The sequence below is a fragment of the Myodes glareolus genome, chromosome 12 (genome assembly GCF_982192425.1).
Source record: "Myodes glareolus chromosome 12, mMyoGla1.1, whole genome shotgun sequence".
Taxonomy (NCBI): Eukaryota; Metazoa; Chordata; class Mammalia; order Rodentia; family Cricetidae; genus Myodes; species Myodes glareolus.
Window position 1 is genome coordinate 22,143,811 of NC_142037.1, and position 18,459 is coordinate 22,162,269.

The 18,459-nt window shown below is 46.4% G+C and overlaps 1 protein-coding gene across 1 annotated transcript in view; it reads right to left on the reverse strand.

Moving 5' to 3' along the window:
• Positions 1–18,459, reverse strand: part of Cryl1 (crystallin lambda 1) — a 95,756-nt gene that overhangs the window by 31,016 nt on the left and 46,281 nt on the right. The window contains exon 4 of the mRNA XM_087912122.1: positions 158–319. Within this exon, the coding sequence (XP_087768248.1) occupies positions 158–319 (162 nt within the window). The remainder of the gene's footprint in view (positions 1–157; positions 320–18,459) is intronic.

Here is an 18,459-nt window from a genome sequence, read left to right on the forward strand (position 1 = left end):
TCTATTGCCCCTTATAATAGAACGAGATACAATCACATCCCCAGGCTGACCACACTCCAAAGGACTGGAATGTACCTTGGTGCTTGACCAGCATGTGAGAGGACCTGAGTCTGAGCCCCACACCACAAAGCGGGAAACAAGCCGACAATGTACTCACAGGATGCGCCACAATGCACTGTTTCACATGAGCCAAGCCCGTAAACAGCCTGGAAGGCAGCAGACAGGAGCTGGAGCTGCTTAAGACGACTCTGTCGTCCACGAGGCGATCCAGCTGGGCGAAAATCTTCTTCTTCAGCTCCAGGTTCTCTGGAACACATTCCTGGAAGGGACACATTTGGAGGACTACTTAGGATCAAGACAACAGTCGGGCTGTGTTTGCTTTATCCCTAAAATGAACAAATCTGGAAATGACGCATCTAGGGACCCATAATCCTAGCATAGGGCACCTTGAAAACAGTTGAGGCAGAAAGTTTTACTGGTTTTCTTCCACCCCCCAGAAGGCTATGAAACAGTGTTCTGCCTTTCCTAGAAGCAGGTCACAAGACTCTCTGCAGGAAGTGCCCTGCACACACAGAGAAAAAAAGGGGACAGGACGAACCTACCCAGAAGGCTTTATTCACTCCTCAGGTCAGAATCCCTCTGTCCACTCTTCATCTTACTAGCTGGAAAACCACATGGGGGTTTCTTGGATCCTCACTTTCAACTAGTCAGTCCAGTGCCACATAAAACTTTATGAAGTAAATGTGCATGTTCTTATTGGTCTCTGTTTTGCTAGTGGAACCTCAGCTATGGACCTTGCCAGAGGTGAGAAAAGACCATCCAGTTGCAGAACTTGATCCACTACTGGTTTAAGACAGGTCTGAACATTCTCACCCTAAGAGGCCTGGGCTGGGGTCAATTCCATGGGAAGGCACTTGCCCAGCATCTGGAAGCAACTCAGCCTCCATTTCCCAGAACCAGGGTGCAGGGAACCTGCCAAGTGAGAATTCTCACGATGGAAAAGTCCGTTCCGGGAGACGAATCCTACAGCAGCACTCACAGGGGCCCTCCGGCGAGCCGCTATAACCCGAGTGCTTTCATCAGCACATGCTTCCCCTATCTGCCCCGACCATCACATCCAGATCTTCAAGGGAAAATCTCATCCTCCTACAGTGAACAAACGCACTGCACCTGTAACTCCCCAGAGGCACTCCGGGACCTAGTCCTAATTGGGAGTCCTTTGGAAACAGTCCTTTGTTTTCAACAATTGCAAAGTACTAAGTGGGGTGGGCAACCGGATAGAAAAGATAGCGGAGTGAATTTGGATTAATTACTGCTGATAGCAAGCACTCTGAAATTCTAATTACAGGGCTGGGTGGGATGAGATGGCAATCGCGAACAGCCTGGGCTGCCCACAGGTGGGGGTGTTGCTGGGAACTTGGAGTTAAGGTGGACACCCTGCTCTGGATGGAAGCATCGCACCTACGGGGATCACACTGAGGGTCACTCTCAGCAAAGTGGGTCCCTGCTCACCTGGGAGGCAGAGACCTTCCACTATAACCTTTGTGACAATCACTTTCCTCTCACAATGGTTCGAAACCCAAGGATTAGAATCAACGAGGTGCTCCTTAACTACAAAATCCCAAGCCCCACCCCGGACCCTGTACAGGCAGGACTGAGGTGCCCACATTTTTCACAAGCATCCTGGTGATTCCCTAAGCTCAAAATTACCATTCAAAAGTTCAGAGCCGAAGTGCATTGTCACTACTTAAAAAGAACGGGGACACCCCACACTTGGCATTCTACCAATGCCAGGGTCCCCCCATCTCCTAGCTCAGTGGTTCTCAACCTTCCTATTGCTGTGACCCTTTAATACAGTTCCTTGTGTGCTGACCCCCAACCATAACATTATTTCATTGCTACTTCATGAACGTAATTTTGCTACTGTTACGAATCATAATGTAAATATCTAATATGCAGGGTATCTGATATGCCACCCTCGGTGGAGTCATGACCCACAGGTTGAGAACCACTGTCCTAGTGACTCACACCAATCAACACAATCACACTGGCACTTTGGCCACTTCAGTGACTCTAACACCCAGTCAATTTCCCTGGAACATTACATTTATGCAACAGTTAAGGAGTGGAGGTCAGCCAGCCTAGAATCCCAGCATCCCATCCATGGAGTGGAGGTCAGCCAGCCTAGAATCCCAGCATCCAGGAGTGGAGGCAAGAGGATCGAGAAGGTCAAAGCCACCTTCTGCTGCACAAACAGTTTGAGACTGGACGAGGCTACACTGTGTCTCAAAAGAATATATAACAAATAAATAATAGATAAATAAATACAGCAGGGGCTGGAGAGATGGCTCAGAGGTTAACAGCATTTCTTGCTCTTGCAGAGGACCTGGGTTCGGCTCCCAGCACCACGTGGTGGCTCACAACCACCTGTAACTCTGATTCCGGGGCATCCAATGCACTCTTCTGGCTTCTGTGGGTACCAGGCACACACATGGTACACAGATACACTCGCAGGCGAAGCGCCCGTACAATAAAATAAAATTTTAAAAAATGTTTTTTAATTTTATTCAAATGGGAAGGGGTCCACACTGTGTTTGTTTACACTTTTTAAACACATAATCAGGTCACGTGAAATTTTATTAAAGGAAAAACCACATAAGCATCCCATCTCAGACACAGAAGCAAAGAATGGACTCATTTAAGAACTGTAAAGCCCATTGTGTTCGGTCCGCTTATCAAAACGGGAAAGGAGCTACAGTAGCTGGCTGCTCCTATTGAGTCACTCCTGGATCAGTTAAGTCTGCAAGGTGGGTTCAGTTTAAATGGAGCCTTGTAGTCCAGCCAGAGGTGAAGACCGAGGCGGGGCTTGTGTGAGCTGGGAAAGAATGGGCTCATTGTGCGCCACCCTGCAGATTCTCCTCTGCAATTCTATGCCTTTCTCCAAATCGTTTGATCATGACAGAGGCAAGAAAATCTGACCCACAGGAAACCCAAGCCTCCTGCAATTATGTAAGGGTTTCCAGTGGCCTGTTGGCTTGACTTTTGGTAGCTCTTGCTGTGGTAACCAAGTTGTATGGGACGGAGGGAGCCACGGGCCTCAGGCTTCGGTCCATGTCACGCGCCGGGCTCAATTTCCTGTCATCCACTAAGGTAGCCCAGGTCTATAAAAGAGAGTGGGCCATCTTAGTCGGGATCTCAGACCCCAAAGGCTGTAATCCTTGCCCTGAAGGGCTGCAAAGATGGGGTAAACAGCTACGGTGGAGAAAAGCTCTCTCATCCGCACCACCCTGCTTCTCCAGTCAGCCCGCCGTGGGTGTACTTCTATAAAAAGCTATTATGTGTGAAGTATTTGCACTGACTGGCCTCACTGCTTGCCTCTAACTAATTAAACTCTGACCACATGTCCCTACAGAGCTGATTTACTATGTTTGTTTGGGTTTATTTGTCTGGAGGGAGTGGGGCTGCCACATCTAACGAAAAATAGGCTCATACGCAACCGACACCACAGCATGACTAGATTTAGGCAACAAAATCAAATAGTGAACCCTTGGGAAGTAAATTGTGACAGAACTTCCCAGTCACACAATTCTTAACGGTTGTCAAAATCAGTTTCCTCCTTTAGTTTGTTTGAGACAGGGTCCCGTAGCCCAGGCTAGCCTCCCATTCAATATGTAACCAAGGCTGATTCAGAACTCCTGACCTCCTCCTTCTACCTCTCTGGGATCCCAGGCATAAGCCACTATGCTTGCTTTACTCAGTGTTCAGGATCAAACCCGGGGCCTGGCAACTGAGCCACATCCCTGGCCCAACTCCCACCAGCTTCCAGGTCCAGGCAGAAGCCGCAGCTAACAGGTGAGGCTAAACTTCAGCACTGCCTCCCCCACCCACCCACCCACCAATTAAAGACACTGAATGATAGGCGTAACGTTTCCACTTATAATTGTTTAAAAAGTAAATCACAGACAAAGGTCAGTGTCTCAGATATAGGAAGAGTTAGCTGGGATGTTGAGGATTATCAGGACTGCACTCGGGAGAATCTGCACAGTTCCAGCGGGTTGGCTCACTGGACAATTCCCAGAGAGAACAGGGCACAAGGTGAGGACCTGCTTGTCGAGTCCCACCACTGGCCACAGGACACACATTCCCACAGATGTCCGCCATGAAGGGCAAGGATGAAACTTTGCTGAGGTTTTCTTTTAATGGCCTCTACCCTGCCCTGCCCCACCCAGCACCCCACACAATTGAAAGGGCATTCCATGACTCATGTGAAATATCTGAATGAAAATGTCAGTGTGCTTTCCAAGAAAGCCCAGAAGTCTGCAGTACTTAAGGTGTTTTGCACACAACATGGTTCCAGGAGCTGCTTTTAACGTGGGGGAAGAAGACTCAGGAAAGTCAGGCAGAGAAGCTGAGAGCCCAGGGGACAGTCACTGCAGGGCTGGAGGTGAGAGCGGAAGGTAGAACGTGTGGCAGCTCGATGTTAGCATTTAATCTCCTGCTTCTGTCTGTCGAATGACCACCACTTTCTCTTCAGTGCTTTCCCCAAGAGCACAGTCTTTAAAAACGGTCCGTCAGCAGGCGACTGTCCACATTCCTGAAGAGGAAGTCAGAAGAGAGAGGGGGAAAGGAGAGACATGAAGGGGACAAGAGTTTCCCTGCTTCACAAGTAATTGTGTTCAGAGGAAAGGAAGTTCCTTTTCAACCCCCAACATCTCTGCCAAACAAATGGGGCTCATTTCCCCCAATAATCCAATTAAAGTTTTGTTTTTTGTTTTGTTTTGTTTAAGTATATTACATGTGCTCACTCTGCTAGACTAGAGGTCTCCACAATGATCCCAAACAAATTATACCCAGAGACCTTCCCAAGGCAAATGGGGGGCACAGTGTACTAGGCAGTCTGGGGGAGCAGCGGAGTACAGCACACTGGGCAGTCAAGGGGAGCAGTGGGGTACAGCATACTGGGCAGTCGTGGGGAGCAGTGGGGTACAGCATACTGGGCAGTTGGGGGAGCAGTGGGGTACAGCATACTGGGTAGTTGTGGGGAGCAGTGGGGCACAGCATACTGGGCAGTCGTGGGGAGCAGTGGGCACAGTATAGTGAGCAGTCGTGGGGCGCAGAGGGCACAGTGTACTGAGGAATCAGTTCCTGGAGCTTAAGTGTTCTGCTTATAGAGATTAGTGCTGTCCGCTTTAAAAAGCCGTGCTGTCTCAGGTGATGTCACAGAACCTCAGGGGCAGAGGTGGCGCAGCGCTGTCCCTCCAGACATCTAGCCCCATCCTCATTCCAGGGATACTTTTGTACCTTTTACGAAATCATTTATTTACAATTTAGATGCTTGACATGAAAAAAAGAATACAATAAAAACAGTTCACTTACATCTCTATTTATGCTATTGGCTTATGGAATTTCTAGTATTTCTCAGGAGGAAGAGGTGACGTTGGTCTGAGTGACATGGGCTAAGCCACTGTGCCGCTGGAGCTCCAAGAGAAGTGACATTCTTAAATACACGTTATTGAGACTTCTTTTGTTTTTGTAGGGTGTCTTTTGTTTGGGGGGTGTGTGTGTGTGAGTGTGAGTGTGTGTTCAGACAGGGCCTCTTGTGGCTCAGGCTAGCCTTGGCCTTATCATGTAATTAAAGATGATCAGTAACTCCTAATCCTCTTGTCCCCACCTCCCACCTCCCAAATGTTAGGATTACATATATGAACATGACACCTGGCTACAAGTTGGTTTAAAAAAAAAAACTGCCCAACCACAGTAAACCAGGATCTTATTCTGTAGCCCAGGCTACTTCAGAACTCACTATGTAGCCCTGATAAACCCCACCTCTGCCTCCAGAAGGCTGGGATGGCAGGAGGCGCCACCACACCCAGCTGCTACATTTTGAAGAAGACACTTTGCAATTTCCATTAAGTTAAAAAAAATCCATTTTAAACCACAGCATTTGCTTTATTTACTGCTGGCAGTCAGACGGCTTGCTTGTTTCTTCCCCCATTCCTTTATCATCTGTTCGAGCTGTCATCCTCACCTATGGCACTGAAGAGAGCACGCCCACACCTCATATGCCCCGGGTGGCCTCGCTGTGTGGCTAAGGATAGCCTTAAACTCCAGTCTCGCTGCCTCCACCTCCCAGCTGCTCAGGTCCCAGGCATGCACCGCCATGCCTGGCACTGTGTGGCACTTGGCCTTCTGCAATCTAGGCAAGCACTCTACCATCCATCCCCAGTCCGTTTGTTGGTGTTGTGCTGTTTTCTTTGGGACAGGATCTAGTTGGATAGCCATGGCTGGCCTGGAATTGGATATGTAGACCAAAGCAGCCATAAAGTTTTAGAGATCCTCTTGCCTCTGCCTCCCAAATGCTGAGATTATATGTACACCACATTCCTCACTCACCTTTATAAAGAGATTTCCAGTTTTGTCTGTTACATATTGAATACTTCAATCTTTAAAAAAAAATTGTTGTCTTTTTGAAAAAAAAATGAAACCACATTGATTTTTTTAATGGCCTTATTTGGTGGTTTTGGTGGGTCAAGACTCCTCCCACAAGCCAGGCATGGTGGCAAGCACCCATACTCTCAGCCCCTGGGAGTTAGAGGCAAATGCATCAGGAGTTTGATGCCATCATGAGCTATACGAGACTTGTTTTAAAACATAACAAAATAAGATTTAAAATATCTAATACAAATAGAGTCATTCTAACCCTCAATTTCTAGTATAATGCTAGTCTGTGCCAACCATGAATAGTCAAACATGCGTGGCAACACAATGTTCTTTCCTAGGCTCCAAAAGAAACCAACCAAGTATTCATATGGTGTGTCCATGTGGGCAGAGAGAAGTCATTGGGTCCTACACCAAAGCCATGAGGTTTCCTTGAAAATAGCAAGAAAGTAGGGTAGGGACCCCATGCTGATGGCCTGCCTCACAAGGCCACACAAAATGAGAGTCTAGTGCACAGCTGCGCGAGACGTTAAGACATGTTTATCGGTTTTCTCCCAGGGTTGCTGATCCACAACTCCTTCCGTAAGGCCAGCCCCGTCCCGCCATTAGCTGGCCATAAAGAAATCCTCTGACCTTTCCTGACAGATAGTAAGTTATACTCCTCATTCCAGAAGAGCCTTGTCCATGCCCTAGAGGAAGGAATGCTGTGTGGAGCAGCCGAGCAGCCTGCTGAGGCCCTGGAGTCTGACCGGTACCCACCCATGCTGCTGCTGTGAGATTGGACCCTTTTTGTCCAACCATATTTCAATACCGTTGCCCTTGCTTCAATCATACTTTCTCAGGGAAATCTCCCCAACACTCAGAGGACAGAGTTCAGGGTTCAGACGGCCGTCTGCACTGCTAAACAGATGGGAGACTGTAGAGGGTGCAAGCCCAGGAGGCTTCTGGAAGCTTTGGTCTCCTCTCCCACAACCGCGGCCTTTGTGATACGCTTTACAATAAACTAGTTATGGAACAAATCAATCCAACGCAGTCACCAGACTGTGGGAAGCCCGAGGTGCGGGAGGAAATGCAGCAGGAAGGGAGGCATGGTCCCACACCTGTAAATCACAGCACTAAAAGGCAGAGGCAGGAGGATGTTGTGTAGGAATCCCACCTCGGCTACGTAGTTCCAGGAACAACACCCACCTTGTCTCAAAAACAAACAAACAGAAGTGTAAAGAAACCAGGAACTTCTGGAAGAAGTGCAGGGGTGGGGGAGCCCACAAGACTGACAGACCCTGTCCCCAGGCAGGTAGACAGATCTCTACGGCCCCCAGCCAGTGTCTACTGCTGTGGAATGCAGTCCTGGACTGGCGGGAAGTCACTGAGAACCTGTGACAGCTATCACCTTGGGACTGACACACTCCTCTGCTGAACCACAGTCCTGAAGCTTTATCTCCCATCAAGAAAGCCAACAGAGGAATGGAAAGGGAGATGCTTAATATAAGTGTGTATGAGGGATTGTCTATTAGTTTGTTGCCATGACCTTTGGCCTATAATAGAATGCAACTCTCACCAGGGTTCCCCACAGGTTCCAAGATAGCTATGAAGAAAAGAAAACATATTGTGACCCCGAAAACAAGGGTAGATAGATAGTTTCACGGGGAGAGGGCACTCCCATCTGGAAATAAAACCTTTCTCCCATCAATATGTGAGAACTTCTGATTCTAAAACTATAAAGTGCTAGAAAACCTAGTCCTTCTTCAAATACTGGACAATTCTATACAAAACAAACCATCCTTTTAATTGAAGTGCTTCACTGATAAGAAGCTAAGAAAATCATCTTTAAAAAAAAAAAAACCCAAAGCAAAAGCATTGGAGCAGATGCTGGGGCCTCAGGGTCAGGGTCCATTTCAGTGTCTGGACGAAAGCTGGTTCAAATACCTTCCTGAAAGGCTGAAAAGATGAGACACATTTGAAACCTTTAGCCCAATCATGAAGACTCAGGTCAGTGAGAAACACTGTCTTAAAAGAACAAGATGGCAGGCTCCTGAGGAACAAAACTCAGGGTTCTTCTCTAGTTCCGTATGCATACTCAGACATATGAACACGGATACGCAAACACACACACATGGACACATTCAACACAAAATAAATAAGTAAATAAATGAATGAATATATTATGTCTTGCATGCAGGAAGACATAAAAATGGTAAGAGTCTGGGGGTACAGTCGAAGAGTAGAACACTTGGCTAGCATAAACAGAGGCTCTGAGCTCAACTTCTGACACCAAAAAAACAAACAAAACCAACCAAAACCATTAGCAGACAAGCTGGGTATGGTGGGCATGCCTTTAATCACAGAACTTGGGTAGCTGAAGCAAGGGGGTCATGAGTTCAAGGTTCCCATCTCAGGAAACTAACCCCCCTCAAAATTAATATTATGTGTATGCACGTGGACGAGATACATGTGTGTGCATGTGTGTAAGTGTATTGTGTGGGCGTAGGTGTGTGATGTGTGTGCCGGTGTGCACAGAGAAGCCAGGGGAGGGTGTCTAATGCTGGGGGGGGGTCTCTTGCTGAACCTGAAGCTTGAGATTTTTCTCCTAAGCTGCATCCAACACACCCCAGCAACCCTTCTAACTACCTCCCGACCTGCGCCCACCCTGCCCCATCACTGCTGGAATTACAGGTGTGCACAGGCTCACATGCTTGCACAGCACGAGCTCCCAACTGCTGAACCACCTCCCCAGTCCCTCTCCTCATTCCTCGCTGTAGCCAGTTCTATGAGTTAGCAGAGCAGGGACATTCGATGTCCAGTGTGCTGACAAAGGGCCTGAACTAAGTCTGGGCAGACCTTCAGTGAACATTGTCACTGATTAAAGAAAACCTTGGGACTTGTTGATCTCATGCAATGCCTTCGGCTTGAGGACTTCAGTCATCTAGTGTGCTCTAGCACGCTGTCTAAAGGGGCTGCAAGAAGAAACACGAGCCCTATTCCTGCCTTCACTAGCCAATCCTGGACCCACGTGTTTAAAGCATGCTCCTGTCACCATGGCTTGAGGGTCTGGGCTTTCAGCCTGACTTCTGACTTAGGGTGATTCTGCTCAGGGTCTGAGTACAAAGGCCCCTCCCCCCCTGGAAGAGTGTGTTTGGAATCGTGGCGGTGGCCGCAGATAAACTGGGTGTGTCTGTGGGACGTTAGGAAGGTAGGTGTATGAGAGAGAACGAACTCAGCATTAACATGTGTTTCCAAAGCACCCTGGTTAAGGAATGGACTCCGGGGGGACCTCTGCCAGGACAACAAGAAGATGCGGGGTGCTTGCCAAGAAACATGTTCTAGGAGACGGCAGACACAGAGGCAACTGACTTAAAACAGAGCAGGCAACACTTCTGGTGACTGAAGAAAGCAAAATCACACTATGGTGCCAATCCAGACTGCCACTTAGCCGCTGGCCTGTTGTCATGACAACAGACACATATGATGACGTGCTCCTGGTAAAGTGAGAAGACAAACAGAATCCCCTGCTAAGTGAATTCCTGGGGGAGAACAGCACACACTGGCAGCAGAGGAACAGGGACACTGCCAACAGTTCTCACTCACCACCAGGGGGCAGCACGGTACACAACAGTAGATACACCACAGTAGATACAACAAAAGCTGAATCTACTGGGCTATAAAGACGGCTCACAGACACCTATAACTACAGCTCCACAAGTATATGATGGCTTCCTCGGTCACTGCACTCATGTGTACATACAGTGGTGCCCCACCTCCACCTTTAATCCCAGCACTCGGGAGGCAGAGACAGGCGGATCTCTGTGAGTTCGAAGCCAGCCTGGTCTACAAGAGCTAGTTCCAGGACAGGCTCCAAAGCTCAGAGAAACCCTGTCTTGAAAAACAAAACCAAAAAAGAGCAAAAAAAAAAAAAAAAAAAAAAAAAAAAAAAAAGAAAGAAAAAAGAAAAAAAAACTCCACCTAGATCTATGGAAATGGCAGAATGAGTTGTTTTAGACAAGTTATTGTTGCTATGAATAAAAGAAAAATATAAAAGTTAACCCTTTTTGAGACTGGGTATGGCTGTGGTGCACACCCATTATTCCAATACTTAGAAGGCAGAATCAAGAGGATTACAAGTTCAATTAGCCTGGGCTACAAAGTGAGACTTTGCTTTTGTTTTTAATAATCCTCACTTGAGATATTGGAAAGCATTCATAAGAGTGAAAAATTAAAAGCCAATATCCACATAGGGAGGAACTCAGAGACAAGCCTTTGTACTCATCTTAACTTTCCCTTCTGAATGAGTAATTGTCTGTTTCAAAGTCACAGGACTTAGATGGCTGAGACGGCCAGCAGAACTCATAACTTCCTCAGAGTGCTGGGGGTGGGGGAAGCGTCTAACCCTCCCAGGGTTGTTTCTTAGGAATAATCGTGACAAGAAACAGGACAGTCTTCCTAAGAACCGACACCCAGCCTCAGCTCAGCTCCATCTCCAAGTACATTAGGGAGACCTGCTTCCGGCCTTCTAGAAAAGTCTCTAGAGGCAGAGCATCAGTTAGAGCCCTGGCTCTTTCACTGGCAGTGTCTCACAATTAAACAAAGTACGTCCTGGGGACTCCTTGAAGCAGGTGAAGGCTGACTTTAGAACTAGGGCTGAATGACATTCAGAGAAGTCAGTCTCAGCTGTGAACTCGGAAATAACAATAATTAACATGTCTGAGAAATTAAAAGATTTTAAACGCTTTTAGAAGATAACAAAACTATTAGAAAAGATCCAAATAGAAATTCAACAACTGAAAAATACAATTAACTTAAAAGATGCATTTCAAAGCAGATTAATTAGACTTAGCTGAAGAAATAATAAAGACACATCAGGATAAAATATCCAAACTGAAGAATGGAGAACGCAGGGAAAGCAAGGCAGATACAGAGAAATGCTACACAGTGGCTCACACAGTGGGTGCGGTCCCAGGAGAGAGAAATGCTACACAGTGGCTCACACAGTGGGTGCGGTCCCGGGAGAGAGAAATGCTACACAGTGGCTCACACAGTGGTGCGGTCCCGGGAGAGAGAAATGCTACACAGTGGCTCACACAGTGGTGCGGTCCCGGGAGAGAGAAATGCTACACAGTGGCTCACACAGTGGCTCACACAGTGGGTGCGGTCCCAGGAGAGGAGGGATGATTGTGGGCGGATGGGAAAACCTCACAGCAGGAGGAGGCCATTTCTAAACCTGACTGAAGCAGTCACTTATTTGTTTGCTTAGGTTTTCAAGGGTCTGCTTGGAAGAGTTTGTGAGGGGGATGAATGTGCGCGTGTGTACACACAGAGGTCAACCTCCACCTTGGTGTTGAAGACAACATCTCTCCCTGGGACTGGTTAAACTAGGCTGCCTTAGCCAGCAAGCCCTAAGGATCCTCCTGTCTCTGCCTGCCCAGTTCTGGGGTTACAGCCAGGTGTGGGTTCTGGGGATTGAACTCCAGTTCTCATCGTTTCAAGGCAAGCATTTCCCAACGGAGCCATCTCTCTAGCCCTTTTATAGACTTTTTAAAGGGACAGTTTGCCTGCTACACTGAGCATAGAACAACAAAGCACTCCCTCTCAAACAAGAAAGAAGGTAAAGTCTGACACTTAAGGCTGTCTTCTGACTTCCACGCATGTGCTATATTACACACACACACACACACACACACACACTAAACTTTCAGTCTAAGAAAGGAAAGTTCCCTTCCAAATGGAGATTTTCAAAGTTTCTGTAGCATTGGCTACCATCAAATTAAAGCTCTCGTTAGCACGAAACTTGCCCAGGGAAGAGAACTGTTGAGACATTACTTGCCCACCAGCAGGGATATGATTAGCTGATGCTGCAGATGAACAAAGTTACAAGCCTTCGTGGTTAATAGTAATACAGAAAAATAACTATTGAAGTCATGAGTCTTGGTCTTAAGTGACAAAGGGCCAAGAGATGAGCACTGAGGTGCCAGCACTGTCAGGTTCTCTGCTGTCCACTCACAATGGGGGACCCCCCTTAAGGAAGAGCAACCCCTCTTCCTTTGGAAAAGAACAAGGCTAAAGAATGAATGAGAGGGGGCTGGAGAGATGGCTCAGAGGTTAAGAGCACTGACTGCTCTTCCTGAGGTCCTGAGTTCAATTTCCAGCAACCACATGGTGGCTCACAACCATCTGTAATGAGATCTGGTACCCTCTTCGGTCCTGCAAACATACAGACAGACAGAACACTGTATAGATAATAAATAAATAAAATCTTAAAAAAAAGAAAAGAATGAATGAGTGTTCCCCTAACCAGTCCACTGTAAGACTTGAAAATGATTCCAGCTGGGTACTGCAGAGAATACTCATGGTCCAAGTTATTTGAAAAGCTGAGGCAGGAGAATCCACTGAGCCCAGGTCCAGGGCTATGGTGTAATATGTTATCTATGCTGATGTTCACACTATGCTTGGCATCCTTAAGCTGACCTCTCAGAAGTGGGGAACCATGGGCCTTTACATTCTGATCAGAGTGGGAAGATGCCTAGGAACAGCTACTGCAGCCTGGACAATGTGACCAGATCTTGTCATAAAAAAAGATAAAGCAGTAGCCATTGTCAATTGTTGATTGCACTGTGCATCACTGCGCAACTTAGTGATGCACAACTGTGTGCTTACAACACAGTTAATGTGACTCGCCACTGCATTCATGCTGAGCAGCTAATTTTAGCTCAAAATCTCTAGGAAGCAAACCCAAAGGCAGGACCAATCAAGAGCTAGCACGTAACATCCACACAACTACCCTTGCAAGGACAAGACCTCCATTGGCAGCAGAGACACTCTACCTCGCAATAGCTGAGGATAAACACACAAGTTAGTGTCTCCTGGCCACAGGACAGAATGACAGAAAATCCTTCAGTGTGGAATGACTTCCTAATCTACTTAAGACAGTTCCCAGCAGTTATCAGCTTCTCCGGGTATGAACAGCCACAGGAAAATCAGGAAAACAAGCAGAACTGAGGTTGTCCGTGACATCAAGGATCTCTTGGAATATGATACAAATGTGTTTTTGTCTCACTGACATGTGTAAAAGCAGGAGCCCTGAAATTCCCATTACTGAGCTGAAGTAAAGATGAACGAGAATAAAAACCCCATTCCTGGAGGAGGAGTGAGAAGAGATGCTGTCCACCCGAGACCGCCCTGGGGACACAATACCCGGGACGATGGCCAGAATCTTCCCCAGGCTCAAAGGTCTTAAACTGTAAGTAAGAGACGAGCACTTTTGGGAAGGAGAGCATGGAACCAGACCTTTGTGAAGGACATGCAAAGGGAGGACCAAGTGCTGAGGATGGAGCAGACCTGGAGAGGAAATCCCACATGAGCCTCTGGCCAACTAGTCATCGTCCTAAACACATGGCATTACTGACAGAACTGGGAATCTTTAGAGCACCTAGGGTAATCACAGCAACTCCAAACCTTAAAATTCACCTAACTTCTGGCTAGAACTTTAAGGTTTGGAGTTGCTATGGTTATCCTAGGAAATCATAACTCAAATCTGCAGCGAAAGCCTAGCAGAAGAAAAGGTGTACCCATGCCAGACTTAAAAACTACTTATGCCAGCTTCTACTGTCCTGCTGGAGATGGCTAGGTTTTAAAGTCACAAGGCATACAAAAGGCAAGAAAGATTGGCAGCAGACACCCAGAAAACAAAGTGATCATCAGAGACTCAGATATGGCTCAGACATTGGGGTGATCTGATGGTAATTATAAATAATTATGATTAATATGCTAAAGGCATTCATGAGAAATTGATTCATATGTGTTATTTCAGCAAAGACTCAGAAGCCATGAGGAGATGCCCAAAAGAATGCTAGAAAAGAAAACAACAAAGAAATAGAGTTGAAGAATGTCTCTTGACAGCTCACCAGAAGACACGACTCAGAAGGGAAAGGTGTCTGCGTCCTTAAAGACTGGGTTGGTCGACGGAAATCATCCAAAACAATGAACAGAAAGGCTGAGAATGAAAAGAGCATTCAAGATTGCCGGTAACGCCAAGTAAACACGTGAAACTGGAGGCATTGTGGGTGAGAAAGAGAATGGGAAGGATGGGAAGGAAAGTCATTAAAGGATAAGAATATTATACTTATAATGAAAACCACAAAGCACAGATCCCAGGAGGTCAGAAGATACTCGGGGGGGGGGGGGTGTCTAGGGTGTCTGTGTGTGAGCTTGTGTCTGTGTGTGTGTGTGTGTGTGTGTGAGAGAGAGAGAGAAAGAGAGAGCTTGTGTCTGTGTGTGTGTGAGCTTGTGTCTGTGTGTGTGTGTGAGCTTGTGTCTGTGTGTGTGTGTGTGTGTGTGAGAGAGAGAGAGAGAGAGAGAGAGAGAGAGAGAGAGAGAGAGAGAGAGAGAGCTTGTGTCTGTGTATCCACAAGAGAAAATCAGATCCACTGGAGCTAGAGTTACAGTGCTCTAGCTGTCAAAAGTGGGTACTGTGGGTACTGTGGGGACACTTAACTCAGGTCTTCTGGAAGAGTAGCAGTTCTCTGAAACCCCAGGCCATCTCTCCAGACCCTGTATGTTTTTTGAAACCTCCCACACTTCCTGTACCTAGATACATTATATTGAAAATACTGAGAACTGCAAACAAAAGGAAATTTTGGAAGCAGACAGGAAAAGTGGATATATACAACAAAAGTGGGAGTTATAATAGGTTTTCTTAGAAACAGTACAAAATAGTAAACAATGTGGTTAGTTCTTTGTTTTGGAGCTTGGGGGATTTACTCTTTTAGATTTTGTTGGTTTGTTTTGAGACAGGGTCTTACTAGGCAGCCTTGGCTGGCTTGGGGCTCATTAAGCAGACCAGGCCAGCTTCAAATTCACAGAGATCTCCGTGTCTCCTGAGTGCTGGGATTGGTGTGTGCCACCATGCCTGGCTGGAGTCACATCCTTAAGTGCTAAAAGAAAAACCCTGCCAACCTAGGGTCACATACCAAGTCTTCAAAACTGAAGAAGTAAAACCATGCCTGAGGAAAGCATCAACTTGGGAAATTTGTTCTTGGCGTAGCTAATGCACCTACAAGAAAGGTCAGAGGAACGTCCCTAGGTAAAGGAAAACAACCCCAGAAAGAAACTTGGATCGGTACAAAGAAGAAATAGATCATAGAAAGGACAGCACAGGTCTTCACGCTGTCAGTTGCTCTACAACATAACTGACCAAAGTGGGAGGTGCAGCAGCGCTCATAGGAAAGTGAAGACAAGAGGTCCAGAGATGGTGAGCTGCCCAGTGATTCAGAGATGGTGAGCTGCCCCGCAGTCCAGAGATGGTGAGCTGCCTAGAAGTTCAGAGATGGTGAGTGGCCCAGCAGTCCAGATATGGCAACACAGTGGCCCGGAGATGGTGAGCAGCCCAGCAGCCCACAGCTACCCTCAAGCAATGACAGCACATTCTCTAAACTTCAAAGCCCTGGCTGACCTGGAACTGTCTGTGTAGACCAGGCTGGTCTTAGACTCACTGAGATCCTGCCTGTCTCCCAAGTGCTAGATTAAAGCATGCCCCACCATGCCAGGCAAGACATTAAAAGCTTTATTTTTCAGAAGGACAAACAATGACTGACGGACAGGATCACACGATGGAACAATGACTAACACAAGCTCTGGGGAAAGAAAGCAGATGTGACAAACAGAAAACAGCTGAGACGCACATTTAAGCATCTGTATCACGAGTTGCAATGCATGTGAATGGCCTAAACACCTCAATTAAAAGGCAGAGGTTTGGGGGTTGGATCCTGAAAGGTAAAGGTGTAGCCCTAGATAAGTCCAAGGGAAAAGAGGGGGAACTGCTATGATCTGGGTATAGCATCTCCCAAGAGTTCAGTGTGGGGATCCTGGCCATGGGAAGAGCTATCATCTAGGTCGAGGTCATTTTGGGTCCTTCCCTTCAAAATGATGCAGTTCTCATGGTACCCTGTTAGTTCTTAAGAGACATTAGTTACAAAAGAGCAAACCCGCTCTGTCTCCTCCTTACATCTTGTCATGTGGTGTGAACAAAAGGGCCCTCATCGGAAAGTTTAACGTGTGGAGACGTTTAACCTCTAAAACTGTGAGCTGAACAAATTCTGCTTTTCTTATCCCTGCCCCAGGGCTCTCGTGGGTAAGATAAATATCTTTTCTTTAGAAAGTACCCAACTTCAGGCATTTTGTTACAGCAAAGGAAAAAAATACAAAATGCATCCTTGTAAGCGCGAAAGAAAGGTAAAGGAACTACGTTAATATCTGAAAAGGAGACCTCAGAACAAAAAACACTAACGAATAAAGAAGAGCAAACATCCTGGAAAAAATGATGGTAATGTCCCAAGAAGATACAGCAATCCTGAACAGTGACATCTCACACAAAGCAGGGGTGGAGAAGGAGCAGAGGCGCCTCTCACACAGAGCAGGGGTGCCTCTCACACAGAGCAGGGGTAGCAGAAGAAGCAGGGGTGCATCTCACACAGCAGGGGTGGCAGAAGGAGCAGGGACACACAGAGGAAGACTCCAATGCGATAGTTACAGGCTCAGGCCAATGTGCTCGTGTCCAAGCCCACAGAATAAAAACCACCAAGAGTGAACCCCAACTTGAACTATGGACGGTGAATGACATGTTTCATTGTTTACCAACTGCATTCAGTGGTGTGGGTGCTGAAAGGCGTCCTTTTACCTACTGCGGTAGGATGGTCATGGGAAATCACTGTACCTCCTTCTGACTTTTACTGCCAAACCAACACTTTTCTCAAATAAAAAACCAAATATATTAGACAACATATTTTGGATATTAATTGCTAATTTCCTTATAAAGTTAAGCGTGTGTGTGCATGTGTGCGTGCGTGTATGTGTGGTATGTGAAGTAAAAACTAAGAACTGAGAAGAGAAGCAGACATATCCTCGGGACAAGCAGACAGACACTGCAATACTGACAGCAGCTGTCAGTCAGTCATATCAGCCAGCTTGATCTGTTTGACCACCTGTAGGCCACTCCTCCCAAGAGCACATGTGAACTAGTCACAAAGATGGTGCGTATCTTGGCCACGACATAAAGACAGCATCCAGAAATGCTCTTGCACTAGAACTGACATAGAAATGCACAATAGAGAAATAATTAAGAAGTGCCAAAATACCTAGAAATTAATTAGTTAATACAAATCCTAACAATCCAGAGCAAAAGTAGAATTAACATGGAAAATTAGAATTGCTTTGTTGAGACAAGGTCTCACTCTCTATCCCAAACTAGCCTGGGACTCACTATATAGCTATATATATAGCCGACGGTAGCCTGATTGGAAATTAGAACATTTTAATTTATTAAAATGAAAGCAGCACATAACATAATTGGTTTCAGCTAAAGAAGAGTTGAAAGGGTGGTTGGCAGCTGTACATGTGTATGATGAGAAAGAAGAAAAATAATTAAATTATTTTGGCTCCTTTGGCCCCTCTGACTTTTCTTTTTCTAAGTTCCAACTTCTCTATTTGCTTGTTTATTTATTTTGCAGTGCAGGGATAGAGCCCGGAATGCTAGGCAAGCGTTGCCAATGAACTGCAGCCCAGCCTTTGAATGTTTTAGATGGGTTCTGCTATGGAGCTCAGGCTGGTCTCAGATGTAGTGTTCCTATCTGTGCCTCTGCAGCTCAATGTATATTTTAATTGATACATAAAAATAAAAAAAAATTGAGGCTGAAGATATGGCTCAGTGGGTAAGAATGCTTGCTATGCAAACATGAGATTTTATTAAAATTCAAGACTCTCCCTTAAGAAGCCAGAAAAAGAGAACTGGGAATGATGCTGCTTGCCTGTGATTCTAGTGCTTGGGGTCAGGAGTTCAAGACCACCCTTGGCTACATAACAAGTTCAAGGCCAGCTTAGACTGCTCAATTCTTTGTCGAAAACAAGCAAGAAAACAAAATTTCAGCAAACTCGTTCCTAATAGTGGTATGAAAAGTAAGGCAAATCTGTTGTGGGCTGGGGAGCTTGTGCAAAGTCCCAGTTCAATCCCTGGCACTGAGAAATCTTAATAATCAT